This window comes from Helianthus annuus, chromosome 11 (assembly GCF_002127325.2).
Source record: "Helianthus annuus cultivar XRQ/B chromosome 11, HanXRQr2.0-SUNRISE, whole genome shotgun sequence".
In the NCBI taxonomy this organism is placed as follows: Eukaryota; Viridiplantae; Streptophyta; class Magnoliopsida; order Asterales; family Asteraceae; genus Helianthus; species Helianthus annuus.
Window position 1 is genome coordinate 125,528,306 of NC_035443.2, and position 26,144 is coordinate 125,554,449.

Here is a 26,144-nt window from a genome sequence, read left to right on the forward strand (position 1 = left end):
GACTCAATACCATCATAATCATCACAAGTAATAATCATATCATCCACATATAAAGACAGGAGAATGTGTCCTGCACCCGTACATCGAATAAACAATGTTGAATCATGATTGTAACATCCGTTAAAAACGGATATCCAAAACTCTACCCGTTTTGAAATTCGGTTCCTAACTTTGAAACCGTCGAAAGAATTATTCTCTAATTTAATTCCGTATCGATTTAACTATTTACCATTTAATTACTTGTTTAATTTATGTAATTGATATTTCAATTAGAACTATCAACATGGTAATATAACCCGGTTAGGTCGGTTGAGTTTCAAAGAAAAAGTTTTAAGGTAAATAAATTGTTAGTCAAATTTGAGGGACTATTTATTTATTTACTTGAAGGTATCAAAGGAACTTGGCTTAAAAAAATGAAATATGAACAAGAGGGACTTGTTTGTAAAACTAGTCAAGTATGTAAAACAAATCTCATATTCTCGTTACATTGAGTCTTGGTTTTGAAAACACCTTGCCGCGCAAAACAGTAATGTCGATAACATTATTTCCTTTCTCCACTTTCCAATTTTTTTGATAATTAATACGATGCAGCGTTTCCTTTTCGATTCCAATCACAAACAACTTCTCATGCATTTCCCCATACATCTTTGACCAATACTAAAACTTTAATGCTTACCAAAAGAATCGCATTGATGGGACTATAAACCGGAGCCAAATCCTACAAACCTTCATCTCGGTTTTTACTCTCCTACACCCTTACAACCATTCGCATACCTCTCCCTCACCACTCTGCTTCGTTAACGAGTCGTCGGAGGAACCAAGCATCGCCGGAGCTCGGGAAGACGACCGGAGAAACCCGCGGCGGTTCGTTTACGTGATCGGTATACTTTCTCGTTCATTTCACTTTAATCTCCTGTTGTTTTCATTCGACCTTATACATGATTTAAACACAAAAATTATGAATCTCATACTAATAGTTTATATATATGCTTTTTATAACAAAAAGATGACATAATATTTATTAAACTTGATCTAATGTTTTTGGAATTGGTGTTTCATGTTTCTGTATATACTTTCCAATATGAAGGAGATGCAAAAAAAAAAAAAAAAAAAAAAGAATATGAATGAAAGAAAATAAAACATAGAAACAGTTGGTGACTTCTTTCTTTATTAATCGAAGATATGAAACAGTGGGTATTGTTTAATTGTAGATGTTAAAATAATTTATGGCAATATGGTTAATTCATGTTGCTACATAATGTTCTTAATAAAGTGGTTTGGTTTGTTTTAACCGTGTAACAACTATTGTGAAGGTTGTGTGCAGGTTATGTTGTTCAAGGGGTGTAAGTGGAACATTTTGTTATAAACAGATATGTTGATATAACTTGAAGGGCTTTGATGAAAAGTTGTTGATGGCTTAATATATAAGCGTGTTCAACAGTTGGATAGTTCAGTTGTTCCGGAATCTTCTTCTCTCTCTCATCAAGCTATCAGGGCGATTAGTGTTTGAGTTCTTTGTTACAGATTGTTTGTGATCTGTGGTTTATTGTTTGATCTCTTGTGAGATCCTGTTGTATTGTTTGTATAGATCAACTGATATTCATCAGTTGATCATATCTTTTCTTGTATTTGTTAAAGATCTCACTATTGGTGAGATCTAGGGTTTCTGGTGGGAGTTTTTCTGGTTTGGGTAAATAATAAAAGTTTTGTCATTGTTTTGTCGCTATTTTGTTGTTGTTCTTGAGTTTATCTGTTCATCATACCATTTTTACATGGTATCAGAGCTAGATCTAGCTCTTGTCTACTGATTTCTGTTCTTCCGCTGTGTGTTAGGGTTTCTTTCAGGTTTTGCCTCCGATTATCAAAGAAGAGAGAAGACCTTGGGAAGTGTGCCTATTCAGATTTGTTGGTTTCTGGTGTTCCAGAGTATTCAAGGGGCTTAGATAAAGGGTTAGATCATCTGGATCTTGTTGATCGAAGGTTGTGTTGGTCTTTGAAATCCTAGAAGATTTCAAAGCAAACTGACCAGTATTGTTCTTGGTTTTTTGCTATTCTTGTATGGTTTGTAACCCTAGAAGGTTACAGAGTCATACTGCTTGGATCGCAAAATTTGTAAGATCGTTTCATTCTCTCCTTATTATCTTTTGTTGTTGATTGGTTAGTTGAAGTCGGGGTAGTGAGGACTGGCACCTTTGATTGTTTTTTCTTGGTTTGTTTTGTTTGTGTTGGTTTAGGTTGTGGCTCCTGGGTTAAGACATGTCCAGGCACCTTTGAGTGATGAACCTGGAATCTTGACACTGACCCAGTTTCGCCTGTAGTTGTGTCTGTCATTGCTTGCTTAGTGTTTGTATCTGTTATCTTTTTGATAACTTTCTTTGATCTGTTTTTCTTTGTTGTGTTATCTGTTGATTGATAATGGTTGAAACTGGAGATACTGGTAGTACATCTCAGACTTTAATAAGTAAACTTGATATAAGTGATCCATTATATCTGCATCCAAGTGATTCTAGTGCTTTGACCATTGTTAGTATAAAGTTAAAAGGCACAGAAAATTATTCTGTATGGTCCAATGCTATGAAGTTGGCTTTAGAAGCCAAAAATAAATATGGTTTTATTGATGGTAAATGTGTGCGTTCTGAGAGTGATGCTGTATTAGCTAGTCAGTGGGACAGATGCAATCTGTGGTTCTTACTTGGTTGTTGAATTCTGTGTCTGAGGAACTTTACTTAGGTCAGGTTTTTTCTAAGTTAGCATCTGAGGTTTGGACAGATCTTAAAGAGTCTTTTTACAGAGTGGATGGTTCAATTGTTTATGATTTGTACAAGAAAATTAATTGTGTTTCTCAAAATGGTACATCTGTTGCTGAATATTATAACAAGCTTACAACAATGTGGAAGCAGTTTGATGCTATGCTTCATCTGCCAACATGTTCTTGTCAAGCTGCAAAGGATTATAATGATTTTTCAACCCTAATAAAGTTGATGCAGTTTTTAATGGGACTGGATGATGTTTATCAGTCAGTTAGAACAAATCTTTTGACAAGGGAACCATTACCTACTGTAAAAGTGGCTTTCTCTGTAAGTTCTAGAGAAGAGTCACACAGGTTGTCTAGTAGTGGGTCAAAACCTCAGAATGTGTCTTTTGTTTCAAAGCCTAATCAGGTGGTTGATCAAAGAAGGAAAAATAATAGAAGTACTAATTCTTCTTTAAAATGCACACATTGTAATATGCTAGGGCATACTGTTGATAGATGCTTTGAGATTATTGGGTACCCTCCTGGGTTTAGAAGAAGGGGTAATAATTCTAGTCAGTCTAGTCAGTCAAATAAAGTGAACATGGCTAATAATAATAAAACCAATTCTGTAAATGGTGCATCTTCTTCTATTGGGAATTCTGGTTTACCTTTTACTTCTGAGCAGATTGCTAAACTGCTAAGTTTAGTTGGAGAAAAAAATGGATCAGATGCTCAGAACCAGAATGTAGGAAACATAGGCATTTGTTGAATACTGCTAGAGCCTTGATGTTTCAGGGTGGCCTACCTTTAAGATTTTGGTCAGATTGTGTGTTGACTGTTGTTTATCTTATTAACAGGTTGCCTTCCTATGTGTTAAGTGGTAAGAGTCCTTTTGAGATGATGTTTGATTGTAAACCCTCATTGTCACATCTTAGAAACTTTGGGTTCTTATGTTTTAGTACAATTTTGCATGATTCTGATAAGTTTTCATATAATGCTGAAAAATGTGTGTTTATTGGTTATTCTAACTTTAAAAAAGGGTATAAGTTGTGGAGTTTAGATAGTAAGAAAATTTTTTTCTCAAGAGATGTAAAGTTCTATGAGAATGTATATCCTTTTAAAGTAAAAATGTTAGATAATCAAGAGTCAGTGATTGATAAACAATTGAATCATGCAAATTTCTTTGATGTTGGTATACCTGAAGTTTCTAACACGCCCAATGATGAAGAGGGTACTAATGGTGCATAAGATCTTCATGGTGATGATCAGCAACCATTGTTTCCCTCTACATCAGCCCCTGATTCAGGAGTTGAGGTGGCTCAACACACTGAACAGGTGAGCAGTAGTAGACTGGGATTGAATGAGAGGGCAGAGGACACCATGAGGTCTGATGTTGATCATGACCAATCTGAGGGCAATGTAAATGTTAGAAAGTCTTCCAGGAATATTGCTATGCCTAGAAGATTTGATGATTATGTTGTTGAGGGTAGAGTTAAATATGGTATAGAAAAGGTCATAAACTATTCTAATCTGTCATATGAAAATAAATGTTTTGTTGCTTCTTTGAATAAAACTTTAGAACCAACATGTTATAATGAGGCTTCTAGTGATGATAAGTGGGTAGAAGCTATGAACAGTGAGATGGAAGCTTTGTATAGGAATAACACTTGGGTTTTGGTAGATCTCCCAAAAGGCTGAAAGCCTATAGGGTGTAAATGGGTATACAAGATTAAATACAAAGCAAATGGTGAGGTTGAGAGATATAAAGCCAGGTTAGTGGCTAAGGGCTTTAATTAGAGAGAGGGCATTGACTTTGGTGAAACTTTTTCACCGGTTGTCAAAATGGTAACTGTTAGAGTTGTGTTAAAACTTGCTGTGAATAATAATTGGCCTCTTTATCAAATGGACGTTAATAATGCTTTCTTGTATGGAACATTATGTGAGGATGTATATATGACTCAACCTCAGGGTTATAGTTCAAATGATAATAAGGTGTGCAAATTGGTAAAATCTTTGTATGGGCTTAAACAAGCCCCAAGGCAGTGGAATGAAAAGTTAATAACTGTGTTAACTTCTATGGGTTTTGTTCAAAGTGTTTGTGATTACTCTTTGTTTGTGATGTCTAAACAGAATGTGCTTATTATTCTGCTTGTGTATGTAGATGATATAGTGATAACAGGAAATGATAAAATTGAGATTGAAAAGGTTAAAACAAATTTAAGAGAAAGTTTTCGAATCAAAGATCTTGGGTTGCTTAGGTATTTTTTAGGAATTGAAGTGTTGTATTCTGCTGATTGCATTTGTTTGTCACAGAGAAAATATTGTCTTGAATTATTGCATGAGTTTGGATTGTTGGGTTGTAAGCCAGTCACAACACCAATTGAACAAAGTTTTTTAGTTTCAAGTAAGTGTGATAAAAATACCACTGTTCTAGAAAATATAAATGGTTTTCAAAGGTTAGTGGGTAAACTGTTATATCTGTCTTTAACCAGACCAGATATCAGTTATACGGTACAGTTTTTGAGCCAATATATGCATAGTCCTTGTCAGGCTCATCTTGATATTGCTTTAAGGTTGCTGAGATATTTAAAGCTTTCTCCTGGAAAGGGAATTAGCTTTAAAAGGTCCAGTGACTTAAAGATTTCTGGGTTTGTGGACTCAGATTGGGGTAAGTGTCTTAAGACCAGAAGGTCTGTTACTTGTTTTGGTATATTTCTGGGAGGAACACTTGTTTCTTGGAAAAGCAAGAAACAAAGTGTTGTGTCTAGGTCAACTGCGGAAACTGAGTATAGAGCAATGTGCTCAGCTACCTGTGAGATAATGTGGATTAGAAATGTTTTATCTGAGTTGAAAATTATTTGTCAATTGCCTGTTAAACTGTACTGTGATAGTAAGTCTGCTATTTCAATATCCCAAAATCCTGTGTTTCATGAACGAACTAAGCATTTTGAATTGGACTTGCATTTTTTGAGAGAAAAAATAGCAGCAGGAATTATAGATCCTGAAAAGATTAGTACAGATTTGCAGGTGGCTGATGTTTTTACAAAGGGTTTGAATGCTAATCAACATCAAACTCTTTGTGAAAAACTGGGTCTTTATAACATGTTCGCACCATGAATTATGGGGGCATGTTTAAATAATTTATGGCAATATGGTTAATTCATGTTGCTACATAATGTTCTTAATAAAGTGGTTTGGTTTGTTTTAACCGTGTAACAACTATTGTGAAGGTTGTGTGCAGGTTATGTTGTTCAAGGGGTGTAAGTGGAACATTTTGTTATAAACTGATATGTTGATATAACTTGAAGGGCTTTGATGAAAAGTTGTTGATGGCTTAATATATAAGCGTGTTCAACAGTTGGATAGTTCAGTTGTTCCGGAATCTTCTTCTCTCTCTCATCAAGCTATCAGGGCGATTAGGGTTTGAGTTCTTTGTTACAGATTGTTTGTGATCTGTGGTTTATTGTTTGATCTCTTGTGAGATCCTGTTGTATTGTTTGTATAGATCAACTGATATTCATCAGTTGATCATATCTTTTCTTGTATTTGTTAAAGATCTCACTATTGGTGAGATCTAGGGTTTCTGGTGGGAGTTTTTCTGGTTTGGGTAAATAATAAAAGTTTTGTCATTGTTTTGTCGCTATTTTGTTGTTGTTCTTGAGTTTATCTGTTCATCATACCATTTTTACAGTAGAAGATGATGACAATTATTATTGTATAAAGGAAACAAAAATCAAAACATAACACATCTCGCTTTAAGGACGATACCGAACTCGCCAGAAGATTGGAGAACGCACATACATCGGAGGGACTCACCGGTGCCGACCGAAGTCGTATGTCGGAACTCACACTCTCGCCGGAGTCATCTTGTTCGGTATACACACCTCCTAACAATTCCTTTCATGTGATTCTAGTTATTGTTTTTTTGTTTGACATATATATTATAACTGTTGTTGAATCTTATTATTATCAAATTAATCTTGAGTGAAATAAAATTAATGGATTCCTTTTATTTATGGATAGGTTTTTTAATAAAGAAAAAGAAGATGACAAACAGTAATATATTATCATTTCTATGGACATGTCCATTCTTCTAATAATACTAATATATAATTTAAATTAGTATATTGTTTCTAATTTTCCTTTCTTTTATAAATCCTCAAATCAATTAACCATCTTTCAATTTTCTTTTAATGCATAAAACACCTGTACTTATTTCTTTTAACTTACATAATTACCACCTATCTTTTATTTTATTAATTCATCCTTTTTACAAAAAAAAACCTCTAAATTCATTATTAACCTAAATACCTAGCAAGTTATTTTAACCCCGTTTATAACATTAAATGATAATATAAGGTAAAGTTTAATATCTAAATAACTAGTATGCAAATATTAGAGCATCTATTTTAAAACTTATAGTGATCGCCTCTCTTGTGGTACTTCATATCTAGGATAAACGCTCTCGTTCGTTCTCTTGGATCCTCCAATCTTTACTTGTGTGTTATTTCACTAGGAGTCGCAATCGCAACCACTCATAAACTCGAGACTTCGGTGTTCCTTCCTCCTAATCTCTTACGTTCGTCAACACTTGGATAATCGGAAAGCATATGCAAATTTGTGAGTATACTCGCAACCCCCGTTTTATGTTTACCACTTTTTGGGGTGTAACATGTTTTACTATTAAACTACACTTAAACTTATTCTTTATGCAATGCACAAAACAATCCTTATACATGAATACTATGTTATGATACTTGATGCTTACGTGGACCATACTTATGTGATATGTTTTAGTCATTAGCTCTCACGAGCCTCCCTTCGACATGTATAGCGCTATAGGAGTAACGCACCGCCCCCATTAAACTTGGGTCATGTTGAATTAATTAAACTTTCTTGCGTAAACAGAGGTTGGCTAGAAATATTGCATGCCACGTTAGGTTGATCTCGTATAAACTAAGTTGTCATGTGGATTCGTTTTAAACTTTTATACTTATACTTATACTTATGCTTAAACTTGTATACTCGCCTTTGCTTTTGCATTGAATTGTATTTTAAACATGTTACAGGTTGATGATGACGATGCTATGAAAAGAAGTAGCGTTGATGCCTAGATACACATATAGACGTTTAGGTTTAAAATGTTGTATCAATTTTGCTTATGTTGTTATGTATTTCTTAGAACTTGATGTATTTTAATTTCTTGTAATGTTGACAATTTACTTTATGAAATGAAATCGGTTTATTAAATATTGTCACAAATAGCGTTATGAAGTCTCTTGCAATCTTCACACTTTGTCTCATCCCGATGTTTCCGCCATTGGTTGGGGTGTGACAATGATTGCTAGGAACAAAACCAAGGGAAGTAATCACTCTAGAGAACTTCTCAAACCAAGCACGGGGGCCTGTTTGAGACCATATAGAGCTTTCCAAAGTCGACAGACTTCACCGAGCTGATGAGCAATTCCTGGGGGAGGAATCATGTAAATCTCCTCATGGAGATCACCATTCAGAAAGGCATTCTTGACATCCATTTGACAAATCCTCCACTGATGAACAGATGTAATAGCGATGAGAGTACGAACTGTAGTTATTTTTGCCACCGAGGCAAATGTCTCCTCATAATCCATACCATACTTTTGTGAATATCCTTTTGCTACAAGTCTGGCCTTATATCGCTCAACAGACCCACCCGACTTCATTTTAATCTTATATACCCAATGACAACCAATTGCATGTTTACCAGCTGGTAGCGGAACCAAATCCCATGTTCATGTCTGATGAAGAGCTGTGAGCTCTTCAGCCATAGCATTCTGCCAAAGAGGATTAGAGACAGCCTCTCTATACTATATGATTCGGGTTCAGATATCTGATGTATATTTGCAATAAAGGATGCAAACGAAGCTGAGTAAGTAAAGTAGGCAAAATCTGGTAGCTTGGTGGACTTACATTGACGAGTGGACCTCCTCAGAGGTGGAGCTGTGTAAACAGACGAAGGAATAGTCTCAGGTATAGTCGGACCTAAAGCTATGTCTGGTCATATATGGGTGTCTTGAACAGTCACATCGGATATAACTGGCTCATTAAGTTCTACAGATGTAGCAGAACATTAGACGATGTTAACGCATCAATATCATAAGTGAATGGGTCAATTTTCAGAAGTTCTGACTTTGATACATCATGTGATTTGGATGGAATCGAATAGAAAAGAATATGCTCGAGGAAGATAACATGTCTCAACACATACAACTTCTTAGTTACCGGATCAAAACAACGATATCCTTTTTGTGCAGTGCCATAACCTTTCGAGCCACTGGCATAACCCAAGAATACACATAATGCTGACCTATTTGATATTTTGTCTCTTTCAACATGAGGACGAAGAACAAAATAAGTACATCCAAAAAAGCATAATTCATCGTAATCTGGGAGCTTGCCATATAGTTTCTCAAAAGGAGACATCCCAGAATTATGAGCAGTAGGGATCCGACTAATCACATATTAAGCAGGTAGGAGTGCTTCTCCCCAAAAAACACTCGAAACATCGGCAGAGAGAAGAAATGAAACAAGCAGTTTCCATAAGATGACGGTATTTCCTTTCAACAATACCATTCTGCTGAAGGGTGTCGGTACAAGATGATTGGTGTATTGTAGGGGGTACAGTTCTGACCCAAAGTCTTTGATATGGGTCATTTTGGGTTATTTATAAGATACTATGGGTGGGTTTAGGTAAAGTAATTTAAGTTAAAGGGTTGAAATGGGTTAATTGAAAAACAAAGAAGGTATCTATCGGTTAATACGGGTTGAGAATTTTGAAGGAACGGTTCTTTAGGGCTCTTTAGGTATCAACTATGGGTTAGTGAACAATAGAACACTTAACGTAATCAATTCATCACTCATCAGCGACACCCCAATCTTCACCCTCTTTGTCGTCTCCTCTGCCACAAACCCCCCACCGTCTCTGCCATCTCCTCCGCCACAAACCCCCACCCTCCGTCGTCTGAACGACTGAACATCATCACTTCATCAGTGACGACATCTCCGATTAATCATCCTTTTCCAGTGAAGGTATCATCTTTGACTGAACAATTGAACCTGTGAACGATTGTTCATTTATTCACAAAGCCGTTTATTGCGATTACATTTTTTTGATGTGTTTTCTAATAATTTTTTTGTTGCCAATGAGGAATTATGTTTCTAAAAGTTGGAATTACTGACTCATATAATTTTGATGATTGATCGTTCTGAGGCATCTAATTTTGTTGAGTGAATAGTTGAAGCGTTTGAATTGAATAATATGATTTGTGTCATTCTTTTAAACAGAGAAATCATGGTTGTTTAGACTTGTGTTCATTCAAATTGGATGCTTGTGTTTTAATAACCATGTTTCATGTTTAAAGAGATGGTTCGAATCAGTAGACGATTATCTTATCGAGGGATAATTATAAATTATAATATATACAGATTTACTACTTGTGTTCTCATTCGTCATTGGTAACTTGGTATATTGTAAATGTTTAGTTAGTGGCACACTGTCGTGGTACTTCACGGACATGGTGCGTATGGTGAATTACTTGACAAACGTTTGCAGCTCATTTGCATACAGGGGAGCTAGTGGCTGTAAAGGTGCAAAGGCCCGGTATGTCACTATATTTAACCTTTAGCGCCTTGTTATTAACATCGAATAATGCTCCTGATAGTGGTATGAAATAACTTCTCTTGTAACTAAAGTAACCAAGTGTCTGCAATGTTCTATGTGATTAAGTGTGGTTAATTTATTTGACAGAGGAACCTGATTAAGTGTGGTACAAATGCTTGCATGAGTGGGCTATCACTGTTCATCTATTTGGTGTTCATATGTTGTGCATTAGGTTGATCGCTATCTTAACCATGACCAAAAGTTCATTCTTTTTTGTTTTCTATTTGAGGTTCAGTGGCTCAGGTGACGAACAACTGCATGACTACCTTTGTTGATTGGCACTTGGCAATATTGAATGATTTCAATTTGCATGTGCTGCCTAATCTGTAGGTTAGATGTTGCAAGATTCAATCATGTTTTTTGGCTAGTGAGGGACTCTTGGCCTCTTTGCAAGTTCATATCAACTTTGAAAGATGTATGTTTAGTAATAGATTTAGAGGATATCAGCTTGTGTTACCATTTTAACAAATTTTCATATAATATTTTCTGTTGTTGAGTGATTGGCATTTAAAGATGGCCATTAGTATATGAATAATTAGTGCATATTAGTCATCATCATCATAAAAAAAACCTGACCCGAAACCCGTTCTGACCGGACCCGTTTGAACCCGAAAAAATTTCCCCTTGATGTACAATCTCTCTTTTTTTTAAAGAAAGCAATTTTTAACCAACCTGTTCTGCTCGGACTGTTTCAACCCGAACCCATTCTAACCTGAACCTGTTCTGACCCGAACCCATTTCGACCCGAACCAAACAACCCTTTTTGTAATTGACCCGTTTTGACCTGAACCCGTTTTAACCCGAACCCGTTCTGACCCATGACCCGACCCGAACCGACCCGAACCGACCCGTTTGCCCTTTTTGTAATTGACCCGTCTTGTACCATCTGATGCAAGAATAACTGGCTAAAAGCATTTGAGGTATATTCGCCCCCTTGGTCAAACCAGAAGCACTTTATCAAAAGGAGCGGTAGAACGAGAGATACTTTTTTCAAAAGGCAAAGCAGAGAATGTAGCAAGTTTGCAACTACTACAATCAGAATTTAGCAAGTGTTCAATTGACCTTAAGAACCTATAGAAACCAAAAACTTTAAACGAGGTGCTGACACATGTCCCGAACGAGAATGCCAAACACAGAAATTAGGAGATGAGCGACTTAATCGAAAGGAAGACAAGTCAACACTAGAAGCAGCTACATCAATTTGTTTGAGTTCATCCAAGACATAAAGTTCACCTAGCCAACGACAGGTCCCAATCACCCTCATAGAACATGGATGCAGTACGCAATAAACAGAATCAGAAAAGAACACCCAATGACCAGATTTGCACAACTGACTAACCAAAACAAGGTTTAAAGCAAGATTAGGAATATACTAAACATTATTAAGAGAAATATGACGAGTAACAACAGATCCAACACCCTCTACTTGATTGACGTACCACTAGCAGACATAACAGACGCATGTGAACCAGAGTTCATAGAGAAAAATGACGACAAGTAAGGTGACATATGATGAGATGCTCCAGAATCTAAAATCCAGATGGATGCAGAAATACCTGAGGTACTAGATGACAACATGCTTGAATGGAACATGGCCAGGAATTGCTCATAAACTCGAGGATCTGAAGCAACTTTAAAAACATGGGTAGATGGAAGATAATCGTCCATGTTGTAAATAATAGAAACCCAAACGAGAATAGCGACACAATAAATCAAATCGAATTCTGAGAAATCAAACTGGTCAAGTTGAACCATAACCAGGCTTTTCTTCAAAAAATAACTTTTCGCCAAACAAAATTTTCTCCAAAAAACAACTTTTCACCCAAACTGGTGAAACGCTAAATCGAGAACTAAGTCTTCGCCCAACCACAAGAACAAAACCGAAACAAGATAATAGCGGTCTTTAATCGAATAACCAGTCAAGTCCAAAAAACGAAGTAAGCAACAACTACAAATCTAACAGCGGAAGTAAACGCATATACCAATACGAACTAAAAAATTACGAACCAAACTTCAAACCCAAAATCACGAACCCTTAATGTTCTGTCAACAATAATACTCATCAACTTAAAATCACTACTTCACTAACTTAATACTTACGGACCATAACCCACCAAACTTTTGCTTATAGTCGGAAGAATATTAAAAAAGTCTTCACCATAATCAACGAAACAAATACTATATCAAGCGAGCAAACTTTTGATTAATTGGATGGTGTCACGATTAGAACTGCGGCCGAACATTTATCACCCAAAAAAAATCTTGATGAAGATTTTCAACATCGTATACTTCTATCATCAAATCAATAAAGCATGGATTGAATCAGCTTTGATACCATGTTAAATAAACATGTATAGAGGAAAAGAACGGCTAAGGTTTTATTATGATGAAAATTGAATACATAAAACAAAGTAGACTAAAACTACATATAGAGAAACTATTTAGGGTTACTAGTTAAGCGGGCCAAACAATAAACCCTAATATAAAAGAAGCCCACTAACTTTATTATGCTAATACACTACACGGCCTAATGCTACAAATAAAACCTTGTAGTAAAATAGACGCAAGTATCATTCCTTTTAGATTTCACGCATTTACACTTGTTATATCATTAGACTTTTTTTGAAAGGAAAAATTCATTCAATAAACACCAGGATACATATGTTCCAGCAGGCTGGAAACAACATGTAAACATACATCACCAGAAAGTTCACACACCCTGTAAAATTGGTATACACAACACAGATCAAAATAAAAGTAACAACAACACCGGATGTAGTGATAAAACGTGACGGAAAACTTTTATTATTTAGCAACCTAAAAACACCCAACCTCCAGTAATATGAACAATACAAAAAATAATCATCTGATGATTATCAGATGATTATTAAAAACGATACAATCAAATACAGAGATCCACAAGATCTATAGCAACAACAGATCCACAAGAAGGATCAACAACTGAAATAAGATCCACACTAGATCATCAACATCGATAACAACTTGTAACAGCTTGAACAACTCGTAATAGATTGAGAGAGGAGAGGTAGGTGTGAGATGTAACGCTTCGTATATTTGTACCTTCCCAATTTAGCAAGAATTGTTGTACTTTCCATTTTAGACACTTGCATTCTTGTTGTATTCCATATTCGTTCCGACTTGTAATCCGAGACGATTGATCATAATGAAAACACAATTATTTTAATCATATTCATGTGCGAACTTGTAATCACAATTCACATTTTGAGCGCTATGTTATGCACGATTCTCGATTCTTAGTTACAAATTGACGCTTGATACTCGAAAAACCGATTAAAACACGTTTATATCATTCGAAAACCGACTTATATTGTGTAAATTCGATATTCAAGACCCAATCAATCTATAAATTATGTTAGAAACTAAAAAAATACATAAATCAAACAAGCCCATAACATTAGGCCCAAAAATTGAAATTATACAAATGGGCCAATTTTCAACTTTCCATATATATTTCACCACCTTAAACCCTAATCTCTCACCTGTAAATACTACACTCATTCCACCACTTTTCTTTGCCATTTCTCAAAGAATTCTTCCTTCCTCTTGAAAGTGAGTTCCATCTCCTTTCACCTTCTTCGATTCTTCTTATTTTTTTATGTTTTCATACTTCCCAATATTGGAAAAATCCTTATGGAATGTCACCATGTTTACCATGGTAAACAAACATGGTGCATCACCAAAATAAGGACCAATCTTGGGTTTTCTTTTACATGGTTTTTTTTTTATTTTTAATTGTGTCATTTCCATCTTACATTACTAACCATGATCAATTATTAAAATGCCTAATTAATATCGTCTAACTCTTTATGACTAAACGAATACACTAACCGCTAACAATTTACATTTATGTCGTACCTAACTTCTAACATTTACATTATACGTTTACATTCATGTCTTGTCTAACTTCTAACAATTTACATTCATGTCGTAGCTAAGTTCTAACATTTGCATTATACTTTTACATTCATCTCTTGTCTAACTTCTAACAATTTACATTCATGTTGTACCTAACTTCTAACGTTTACATTATGCTTTTACATTCATGTCTTTTACTTCTAGTTCATGTTCACGCATTTGTTTTGACCCATTTGGGCTAATTCTCTAAAACCAAACCAAGACACCAAACTAACCAAATGTTTGAGTGATCTTGTGTTAAGGTAGGCACTTGTAATAATTAGGATGCAAATTCAACTATTTACCTACTAGCGTGAACATTTTGCATCTATTTTACATAATTCTCAAAAACCAAACCAAAATTCCACTTTTCACCTTAGAACATGTATATGTTATAGTAAATATATTAGACATAAAATAAATAATACATATATATATATATTGTTAGTAATTCTACTAATTTAATTTTCTATACTTAATTAGTCTAATCATTCTTTTTTCCATCCACTTACCATAAACAACCTACTAATTACCTAATTATAAGATTATGGACTTTGTTATATAACTAGTGGGAGACCCGCGCGTTGCGGCGGAGTCGATAATATCGGGCATAAATATATCAGCAAGTCGAGACGGTTAAGGTTTAAAGGGTTGTGTGAGTGTTAAGAAAGTTTCGCATAAGGTTGGTTTTTTTTATACAACACTGAAGTTAGGAGGTGGTGGTAAAAGACATCATATTTGGAAATTGTAAAGACGTCATATTATGTCAGGTTGTTTTTGCTGTTATAGAAAGGTTTGTTAATTTTTTTAATAGAACAATCTAGGTGGATGTGGTGGTCAAAGAGGTGATTATTTGAAATTATTTGAAATTGAAAACACAGGTCTTAAGAAGGAAAACATCATTGAGTTATTGAACATTGACTTAAAAGACACGTCTTAAAACCATTAGGACGTATTCATATAGAGGCAGTTCATTTGGTGTTAGGAGGTGTGCATGCGTCGATGATCTCCTGTATATTGGTTGACCACCATTCATCATCTTCCCAATCGTCTTTGTTTTTTTCCTGGTGAACGCGTTTGTTTTCCGCTTCAGAGGTTGTAGCAATAGCTCCCTGGTTCGTGTTTGGCTGGTTTGTTGTGTGGTTCATGGACGTTGCGGAAATGTGATTTTGTTTGTTAATGAAAATGATGCTGACAATGTTAACGCAATTGATTTGTAATAGTTGAATATGTTTTGGAGTACCTGATGGGGTTGTTTTAACGTGCTTTGTTGGGGAATCCGCTTGCGGGTCAGACTCCCTGGGCGATGGTTTCGTTACAGATGGTGTTTTCCTTTTGTTATTTTGCTTGACTGCTGGGGCCGTTTCTATTGCATTGTGACGTGCGTTTTATGAGCGTTAAAATGTGGCATAGGAATAAATTGTGTGTAATATGTTTTGAAATTTTGTTGGTGCTGTTGACGTACCGGGGTGTGTTGTCTGCGGTTGGTTAGTTGTTCCCTCCATTGTTCGTGGGTTCCTGGAAAAGAGTGTAATCGTTGTTAGCAATTGAGGGCATGATGTTCATCGTAACTGGCCAGACGTAACAGTTAGGATCCGTAATAAAATGACCCATTTCCGTTTTGTTTTAGACGAAAATAATCCACTGGTTTCGTTAGTCGAAAACAATAGTAAGGGCATTACAGTCCACCATATTGTGGTAAAGTCCAAACGAACCAATGTACATAAATGCGAGTCATGATTGGCGTATCTCCATAACAAATGTCGTAAATGTAAATATTAAAAGATTGTTGTCCAATTTTGAAAGCATTAAATATTTGGGGTTGATGGATGTCCTGAAATTTGGGAGTTTTTAATTTTGTATTGTAGTTAAATAAAGTTTAGCAGTTATTTAATCAGTGTTGTCCTCTTAAGAAACAAGATTCTGCAGCACCGCAATCCGTCAATGGCATTTAGTTTTTGTAATTTTTAAATAAATATTTTCAAACACAAGTCACATGCGAGTGTTAGTTTATTGATTTATTGGGTTGTAGGAAATCAGTTTTAGTATGCATACTTTAAAAGTGAAAGACGTATACAGATAAGAGAGGTTGGAAAGTAAAGTAGATAGAATATTATTGAGTCCATCACTCATCAATTCATTGTGAACATTAATTAACGGAATGTAAATAATAATTCAGAATGTTTATTGGTACCAATGTTGGATATTCATACATCTGAATAATCAGATGTATTAGCATGTGGGGAAAAGAAAAACGGTTTTGATGATGTGCGGGCTAATTTAAATGAGTTGGCGACACAAGCGTTTCAGTGAAGATTGCCCCTATGTCTCCTTGAAACCAGTTCCCTGCGTAGAAACGGTCCAACGGGTTGTTTTCTGTTGCGAATTCATAGAGCTTTATCGGGCCACTCATAAGATACCACGTTCCGTTTGTCATGAAGTGTGTGAATGTCACCCATGTTGAGAATGGTATGCGAGTCACTGGTGGTGTTGAGAAGAGGTTATCCCAGCGATCGCCGTTGAGTGTCCATAAGTCGGCTTTCTTTTAAGTCCCGCCACTTGTAGTCATTAGAAGCATTTGTAATGAGTCTTGTACATTTGCCAAAACCCCCTCATAAACGGATGTCGGTGGAATTGGGGGGAATGGTATCTCGATAATCTTCTCGGTGATTGTATTGAATGCAATTACGACGTTTATAAACACATCCCATTCTTCTGTGATTGTGAAGTACAAAGTGTTTCCACATAAAGTCCCATGTGACCAAATGAACATACGTGTTGCATATTCGGGTTTTGTGTCGAAAGGTATTTGTCTCCAGGTTCCCAAACGCCTGGAGTAGATATGTGCTGTAGTCACACCTGTTGTTCTCTTTATATGCAATACGTTGTAGTCGTCCGCCGGCCCTTTGTATAGACCAACCGCATCATTGACGTTATTATAGAGTCCTTGGCCGGTGGGGGTGGAAAGAAGCTTGTACTTGGTTGTGGTTGGGTTCCATAGCACTAAGTCATTGGTCAGTTGTAAACTTATACAAAGCAAACCATCCAGGTGGGCTAGTGTTGAGATGCCCTTTAGACCGGGTGGAAATGGGAATTGAATGTTAGTCGGGGTCCCATAATCACCAGTTTTAAAGTCCATTGGGTAAACGGAGCAAACCAATAGGCGGGTTAACACTGTTTTTTGATTACATGGAAGTAGCGAGCGGGAGCAATGTGATGTTTCGAATGCCCGCGTCGATAGTAATGCACCCCAGTCCTTGCAGACAATCTTACACCTGGTGGCTTGCTTGGCTGGTAGTCGTGTTAGTATTCCAAAAACAATGACTTCAACACCTAAAGACATGGCTGGGTAGAAAAGTAGGATAGCAAAGTAGTTATCAGTGGGAGGAGGTCGTATAAATACGCAAGCAAGTTGCGAATAAAACGTAATGTCTGACAAGTTTAGGAATTCTTAAAACCCAACAGATTAGAAGTGAGAAAGAAAGTTATGGTGTCATAATTTGTTGTAAAGAACATTGTAATTCTCCATAGAAAACCCTCCCACTCCAAAATTTAATTTCGTTATCAGGTATGACAATAATATATGAGTCAGTTGACATTGAAAGCATATATTTTGGAAATCAAAGACAAAACCATGAAATTTATACAAGTTAAATTGAGAATTAAGTTGGGTTTGAAGTTTGAAGCATATGGTGGTCAACCATCATCATTTTTAACAAAGTCAGAAATGAGTTATATTTTTTTTACGTTGTTGTAAGATGTGGTAAATAAATGTTAATGAAATATCAAAGAGACAATAGTAAGTTAAGCGGTAGTTGACTATTTTAGACCTATGCACTATATGTTTGACATCTTGAGTGAACCGTATATACTGAAATTAGAGATATTTACAGTCCGGTTCAGACGTGTTTTATGCATTTTACGGTCTGGGTCAGTGTTTTTTATGCATTTTTTGGTGTAACCAGTAAGTACGGTTTTTGTTAAAATTAAGCGAAAGCAGCGGGTAAATGAAGTCATGAGTTTGCAGGGAAGGAAAAAGGAGAAAATTGTGACCTGATAAACGGGGATTCCGGACGCCGCAGTGTGAAGCGAGAATCCTGCACGGACCTGTTCATAATTCAGAAAGTTAGAACGTGTTTGTTTGAATTCCCAAAGAAGTGGTATAAGAAAATTGGGCAATGAAACCTGAGAATATGGAATTGAAATCGGGAATGAGCAGACAATTGATGTGAGGGCTCCATGTTAAATAATTGGGGGTTTCCAAACGATGGTGGCAATTAAATTAGTTGCGTCAATTACTGAGTGGCCTTTAATTTTGGGTTTGAATCGTCAGTGATCAATGAAGGATGAAATATGAAACAATTGAATGTTGCGATGATTGGGATGATTTTCCCTGAGTAGCGTACAAAACAATTGAATGGGGCGATATGAATGGACGAAATATTGAATGGGGTTAAGGGTGGGCTTCAGTTTGTGAATTCAGGTGTAGATTATAACATAGGTTAGGTTGAAGGAGAAGCACGTGTTTTTTACAGGGGGGTTTATGGGGAGGATGTAGTTATTTAGTATTTAGTATTTATTATAAAAGATAAATTATGTATTTAAGTGTAAGTTTGATTTGACTGCAAGTGAATTTCAATGTAGTATCGAACGGTATGAATAGGAATACCGATTAAGTTTTATTTGCCCGCAGTTGAAGGTGAATGCAGTTTTGAAGTTTTTTGAACCGATGCGAAGCGGGGGTTAATACCGGTTGACAATTTTTTGGACTTTTTTTTAGGTGAACTTGTTTTTTTATGACATGATAGGGTTAATTAGTGATGTCGGTTGATATTTGTTTGAATGTGCAAGGAGGGTGGTTTGGAAGCGGGCGGTTTTAGCGGTTGAATAATTTTTGGTGTTTTTTTTATTTGAAGTTCTAATTTTATGACGGTTTAGGGGTAATTAGTGATGCTGGTGTGAGGATGTTATACAACGCAGGTGAAGTGCTTAAACGGTTTGAAAGGCTATATGTTGCCGCTTCGAAAAGCGGTTATTAAAACGTTGTTGCATTTTGGCATGCGATGCGAGGCGTGATCGCGTTATCTGATATTTTTTTTTCTTGCTTGTCAAATTCTGACCTGTTTATATAATCACCACCATATTCATGTTTAAGACAACAATTTTTGAAGCCAAAATAACCAAAACTGTTATGTTGAGATGGTCTTACATAATGGTCAAACAGGTGAAGTGGCAATCGTAAATATGCATCAGCATAACAGTACGAGTAAACCGTATGTAGTAATGTATAATAGTAGCAGCAGCAGAACCGTATGGACTAATGTATAATCGTACCAGCAGCAGAGTCCCTTTATTAATACATGAGTAAACGGAACAGCTCAGTTGAGATGACATGTTATCGTAGGGGGTTGTGGTAAAATTGAAAAGACCGGTGACTGGAACATTAAACATAGGGAAGATTTTATAAGAGGTTGTGGAGGATCTGGGAAGTGATTTTAGCAAAAAACATACCAATGGAGGACATTCATGTGACACCCCAGGAAAACCAGTAAACTATGCAAACTTAACAAGCTTCCTCAGTAACCGCATGCTAAATTTCGGGACGAAATTTCATTCAAGTTGGGGATAATGTGACAACTCGAGTTTCAAGGTCTCAATTCGACTTAACCTTGTACTTAATTTCGAAGTGTGTTTTATATATATACTTGGTGTACATTATATAAGTGTGTATGTGATTTATATATCTTGTGTTAATGATGTGATGCATATGATTAATAAAACTTGGATCCTTGCCAATCACCCCTTCATCACCCACTCACGAAAACACTTTGTATGTTTTCGTCCACTTTGAGGCCAACGAAAAACAAAGATGGGCCTTGGCCCAGTGTCGAGCTATTTTAGTTTTGTTTATAACCCTTACGCAGAAACTGTATTCGGGAAAACCTTAAGCAAACGCTAATCACATTCCCATCTCTCTCTTGTTTTGCTTTAAACCCGACGGCTGCCCCCATCCTTCGAAGCTAGGTCTCTTGTTGATTATTCTCTGAGTTCGGTTAGTGACTCTCATGTTTAGTTGTTTTCAGGTTTGAATATATATATATGGTTATGTTGTTGGTTGTATTCTTGAAAGAACTACATATGATCAATCTGTTATATAACTCTATGCGAAACCTGTTGTGATCTAGAGGCCTAGGGTTGTTATGATTGAATTATGTTGAACGATTTAGATTATAATAATCAGAGTTCTAACTGTATTAATTGGTATTGTGTGAACCCATAAAAATTTTATGGATTGTAATGATGATTGATGATTTTGGTAGGACATGACTCTATATGAGTTGTTGCATGTATGTGTCGGATTGAGGGGTTTGCGTGACATCTGTTGCTTTTGAATTAGAAATTATTCAAGGGGTGCTAGAATAATGAACATGATGGACGATGACCTGGCTAATTGGATTGTGTGACTTGGTCATTTGACGGCAATGTAGGGCCCCACGGTTTAGGTGATGATGGGGGTAATGTGAGTAAATTAAATGTTAGATGTTATGCACGGTGCTGTGATACTTTTGTTATTAGGGTTAGTAGTGCATGACAATAGTTAATGATATTTCATTAGAATGATGGCCGACAACTGTGATTATGATCAATCCCTATGGAACTGCACCATAATAGCATGTGATTGTTTTATCTTTTAATCTGATTTTATGCATGGTGGTGGATTTCGATGTATGTCCTTGGTAAGCAAACCGATTATAATAGAAAGTGGGCTATGATCGATTGATGTTGATAACCTTGATAGGTTATGGTTCTATGTTAACATGTATAGATCTGATTGAACACATGATTGTTGCAGCCAATATAATTGTTAGACAATCATTAGGGTTGTTGTGTTTTGTAACTGATGTGTTGATGATGATCATGTTGTGTGTCGACGAAAACGGTACCCGACGAAAACACATCCACGACGAAATCACTTTGGGTTTTGGTCGCCTGAGTGATTTCGCTAAAAGGTGTTTTCGTCCAAAAAGGGATTTCGCCAAGTACATGTTTTCGCCATAATTGTGTTTTCGTCGAGCATGCTGCCATAATTACTCTGCTAAGTTATTTACTCTGTTAAGCATATAACAGCGTTAGTGTGTTAACTCTGTAAAGTCATTTAACTCTGTTAGGTCGTTAACTCTGTTAAACCTGTTATTTGACTTAACTGTTGCGTGATACATGATGTTAACTGCCAAGCACTATGTGATGTTAGATTTACATGCAAGTCATTACGAACGAAACTGATTTTATATACGTGCGTACTATAGGTCGTGACTGATTATTTGTGAGCGTGTATTTCTTTAGCATACCGAGCAAACCAAGGTGAGTTCACACAGCCAAGGCATGGGGTTCCCGGGTGGGAATGGGATTGGATGACTTATTGCATATACTCAGATGATAGAACTCAACGATAAGATATGGCTAGACTAGTAACACTTATCGAACTGATCTTCGCACACCTGCCAAGGGTTGGCCGCGATATTATGACTGACTTCGCACACCTGCCTTAGGAAGGCCGCGAACTAAATTTACTAGTCTTCGCACACCTGCCTGGGAGGCCGCGATACACATAAACCTAGTCTAGAATACTTGGGAAAAACATCCCCTAATCTTCGCATACCTGCCTGGGAGGCCGCGATGGAAACTAATACGATACATGACATAAAGAACGAACATACTATTACTCGCATTATACTATTACTGAACTAATAACTGTGAACTCGCTCAACTAGTTGTTGACTCTCTATTACATGCCTTGCAGGCTTATAGGTGCATATCCAAGGAACTTGCTGTCTGGGAAGCTGGAGTAGTCATGGGTCGAGACACATGGAAACGCAACACAAGAACTAAGAACTTACATGTGGTTTTATAAACACTCATTGAGTTAAATAAGCTTCCGCTGTAAACTGTGAAATATTGTGATATTGTAACACTTGTTGTTTATAAATGAAAGTATTATTCACCTATACTATGAGTTCAATGTGATTGATGGTTAAGATCCTGGTCAGTCACGCCTCCAAGCGGTGGTACTCCGCATGTGGATTTTGGGGGTGTGACAGATTGGTATCAGAGCCATTGGTTATAGTGAACTTGGTTTTAAAAAGGGAAACTGTTTTTGTAAAACCAGACTATAACCGGACAGTTCTGAAAACGAGAATACGACCATGACACTCAGCTCCAGATTGCAAGGTTCGTCTCTCTTATACTCATTGTACTACATAACTAGTGAACACCTACATACGATATTGCATGTGATTGCACACTTAGCACCACGATAATTCATGTACATTTTCACGTAATAAGAGACCGATAGGGTGGTCATTCCCTAAACCTTCATAACTTACACTACTTGATACTCTTTGAAAACTACTCGAGTGTGGGGAACCATTTGACATGAGTTAAGAGGAGCTGAGATGAACATGCAAATCACAATATTATTGTGGGTGCACACATAATAATATTGTGGGGTGCATGTGAGTCCCAGTAAGGCTTAACAAGTGGAAAAGGGGTTCTGTCCCGTTATTTGACCAGTGTGAAACATAACCAATCTATAGGGGCCATAGCAGTAGTTGTCTCCCTACTCAAACTTAAACACGAACTTCTCATTTATCGTTGGATTCTTTCGAAACTCGATGCTGTCGAGTGTTACCCGAACACCCATCAGAACACCTAGCGAACCATGTAGAATGTTAGGTGCTTATACGAACGTCCCTGAGTTGGATGTCCCCACGTCGAATGATTGAACGATACCTTCCCTACTCCTTCTTGTTTATTGAAACTCATGGATTGACGTCTCCGATCCCGAAGCGTGATCACTTCTGCAATACTCTCGCCTCAGACGGTGAACTACTCGAACCACACGCAACGACGACGGGCCGGAGGATGAGCGTAACCCCCTACCGATCTCAGCACGGACTAAGTTAAAACGTCATCAACCCAAGGAAACAATGACAGTTTTGGGAACTCTAGTAGTAGTAGCGACAACACTGGATGTGGTACTCGCGATGGGCATTTAGGATTGGTGTGGACAACGCTAAGATTGTAACAACATGGTGGCCTTCGTGCCCTTAGTAATAAACCACTTCGTCACAGTTCGGCTCAACCCTGGTACATCTCGAAACCGAACCTGCTATGGAAACGGCAGATGGCGAGCCTATTGAAACCTTATATGGGTGTAGGAATGCAAACTCGACCTTGTGGGATAAGTGTTCAACGTCGACCCTTCTTCTGCTACCCTTGATAGAGTTGATGCGGTAGCCGTGTGGATTGGCTACCCAGGTATCGTATGCATACACTCAGTGAGAAGAAAACTTTGTGCGGAGAAACATTACCTACTGCAGCTTGTCAGAGTGGCACAACGGTTAACTTCATTTCAGCAAGAAGGACCCGGAGTGTCTACGGAAGGATTATCCAGCGACGATAACCCTCAGCACGGATGTCAAGACTAAGGAAAGGAGGATCGAGGATCCACCAATTATTCGTGACTTCTCCCTAAATGTTACCTGAAGAACTGTCAGGTTTATCTACACATCGACAGGTGGGATGTCAGACCAGTATCATGCTAGAAGTAACCCTCGTTATTGGTATATCTTACTACCATACACCTGGAAGGTTGCAGGAACTGCCTAATCAACTCCAAAATTTTTTGGACTCGTGCTTCACTTTAAGGAGCCCCCGTTATACGCAAGAAGAGAAGTTACTCAACATGTGTTACGATTATCGAGGAACTCAACAAAGCGATAGTGGAGAGCCGCCATCCTCTTCCACGAATTGATGATCTATTCGACCAGTTGTAAAGAGTCAAGCTACTACTCCAAGATGGACCCGAGGCCAGGTTACCACCAGCTGAGAGTTCGGGTTGAGGACGTCTTCAGAACATGCTTTCAGAACTCGTTACGGACATTATGAGATTCTTGTCATGCTACTCGGGTTAACAAACGCACCGGCAGTCTTCATGGACCTTATGAGCAGAGTGTCCAAGCCCTACCTAGATAAGCTTGTGATTGTATCCGTCGACGACATTCTGATTTACTCCAAGAGTCAGGAGGAACACGAGCAGCATTTACGATTGATTTTGGAACTCCTTCGAACAGAGCAGTTGTACGCCAAGTTTTCAAAATGAGACTCCTAGCTTCGTGAAGTCTACTTTCTAGGCCACGTGGTAAACAAGGATGCGATTCATGTTGATCCATCCAAGGTAGATTCGATCAGAAATTGGCCTGCACCTCGTACACCAACGGAAATACGTCAATTCTTGGGTTTGGCGGGTTACTACAGACGATTTGTCAAAGACTTCTCGAAGACCGCGCAGCCACTTACGCTACTGACACAAAGGGGTGTCACCTACCGTTGGGGAGATTCCCAGGAAAACGCTTCCCAGTACTGAAAGGATAGGCTCTGCAGCGCACCTATCCTCTCATTGCCAGAGGGCACGGACGATTTTGTGGTCTATTGTGACGCATCGACACAGAGGCTTGGTTGTGTATTGATGCAACGGGATAAAGTTATTGCTTACGCTTCACGCCAACTTAAAGTTCACGAACGGAATTACACGACGCACGCTTTAGAGCTGGGAGCTGTTGTTTTCGCGCTTGAGATATGGCGACATTACCTGTACGGTACCAAGGGCACCATTTACACCGATCACAGGAGTCTCGAGCATATCCTTAAGCAACAGGATTTGAACATGCGTCAACAAAGATGGGTTGAACTTCTGAACGATTACGAATGCGCCATCAAGTACCATCCAGGCAAAGCCAATGTTGTGGCTGACGCCCTCAGTCGGGAAGATACTACACCTAGACGTGTACGAGCTTTGCAACTCACCATTCAGTCCAGTCTTCCTGCACAGATACGAACCGCTCAGATAGAAGCATTGAAACCCGAAAACGTCAAGGCTGAAGCCTTACGCGGCTCAAGGCAACAAATGGAACAAAAGGAAGACGGCACCTACTATGTGACGGGCGTATTTGGGTCCCACTATATGGTGGATTACGGGAACTTGTGATGGATGAAGCACACAAGTCTCGCTACTCGGTACATCCAGGGTCGGATAAAATGTACCACGATTTCAGAACTACATATTGGTGGCCTAGCATGAAAGCCCACATCGCTACTTACGTCGGAAAGTGTTTGACATGTGCAAAAGTCAAAGTGGAGTATCAGAAACCAGCAGGCCTACTTCAGCAACCCAAGATACCGCAATGGAAATGGGAAGAAATTTCCATGGAGTTTGTTACAGGCCTACCCAGATCCCAGCGTGGGAATGACACCATATGGGTGATCGTGGATCGACTCACCAAGTCTGCACACTTCCTTGCTATTAAGGAAATGGATAAGTTCTCCACTCTCGCAGACGTTTATCTTAAAGAAGTTGTTTCAAGGCACGGGGTGCCCACCTCCATCATTTCGGATCGGGATGCACGATTCACGTCAGAGCTATGGCAAGCGATGCATAAATCTTTCGGCTCACGGTTAGACATGAGCACAACGTATCACCCTCAGACGGATGGGCAGTCTGAGCGAACGATCCAGACTCTAGAAGAAATGCTTCGGGCTTGCGTTATCGACTTCGGCAACGGCTGGGAAAAGCATCTCCCTTTGGTGGAGTTTTTCGTACAATAACAGTTATCACACCAACACCCAAGCCGCTCTATTCGAGGCATTATACGGGCGTAAATGCCGGTCACCTCTCTGTTGGGCAGAGGTGGGGGACAGTCAGATCACGGGTCCAGA

At 37.8% G+C, this 26,144-nt stretch overlaps 1 protein-coding gene and 1 long non-coding RNA gene across 5 annotated transcripts; one reads left to right on the plus strand and one right to left on the minus strand.

Moving 5' to 3' along the window:
- The first annotated feature begins 9,549 nt into the window (after positions 1-9,549).
- Positions 9,550-10,941, plus strand: LOC110889797. 4 transcript variants are annotated; one of them, XR_004873136.1, is made up of 3 exons: positions 9,550-9,802; positions 10,256-10,436; positions 10,521-10,662. It is a non-coding gene; the product is annotated as an uncharacterized LOC110889797 (long non-coding RNA). The 4 variants fall into 4 exon arrangements; XR_002563973.2 differs by having other exon boundaries at positions 9,552-9,802; positions 10,256-10,373; positions 10,521-10,941; XR_004873135.1 differs by lacking the exon at positions 10,521-10,662 and adding an exon at positions 10,669-10,941 and having other exon boundaries at positions 9,552-9,802; positions 10,256-10,373.
- A 5,973-nt stretch (positions 10,942-16,914) lies between these two features.
- On the minus strand, positions 16,915-17,508 carry LOC118484068 (putative F-box protein At3g16210). The gene has a single exon (XM_035979957.1). The coding sequence runs from the start codon at positions 17,506-17,508 to the stop codon at positions 16,915-16,917; it is 594 nt and encodes a 197-aa protein (XP_035835850.1).
- Positions 17,509-26,144: the final 8,636 nt, after the last annotated feature.

What these genes read in the sequence shown, in the direction of transcription:
- LOC118484068 (XM_035979957.1), bottom strand. Translation starts at nt 17,508, where the DNA reads ATGGACTTTAAAACTGGTGATTATGGGACCCCGACTAACATTCAATTC.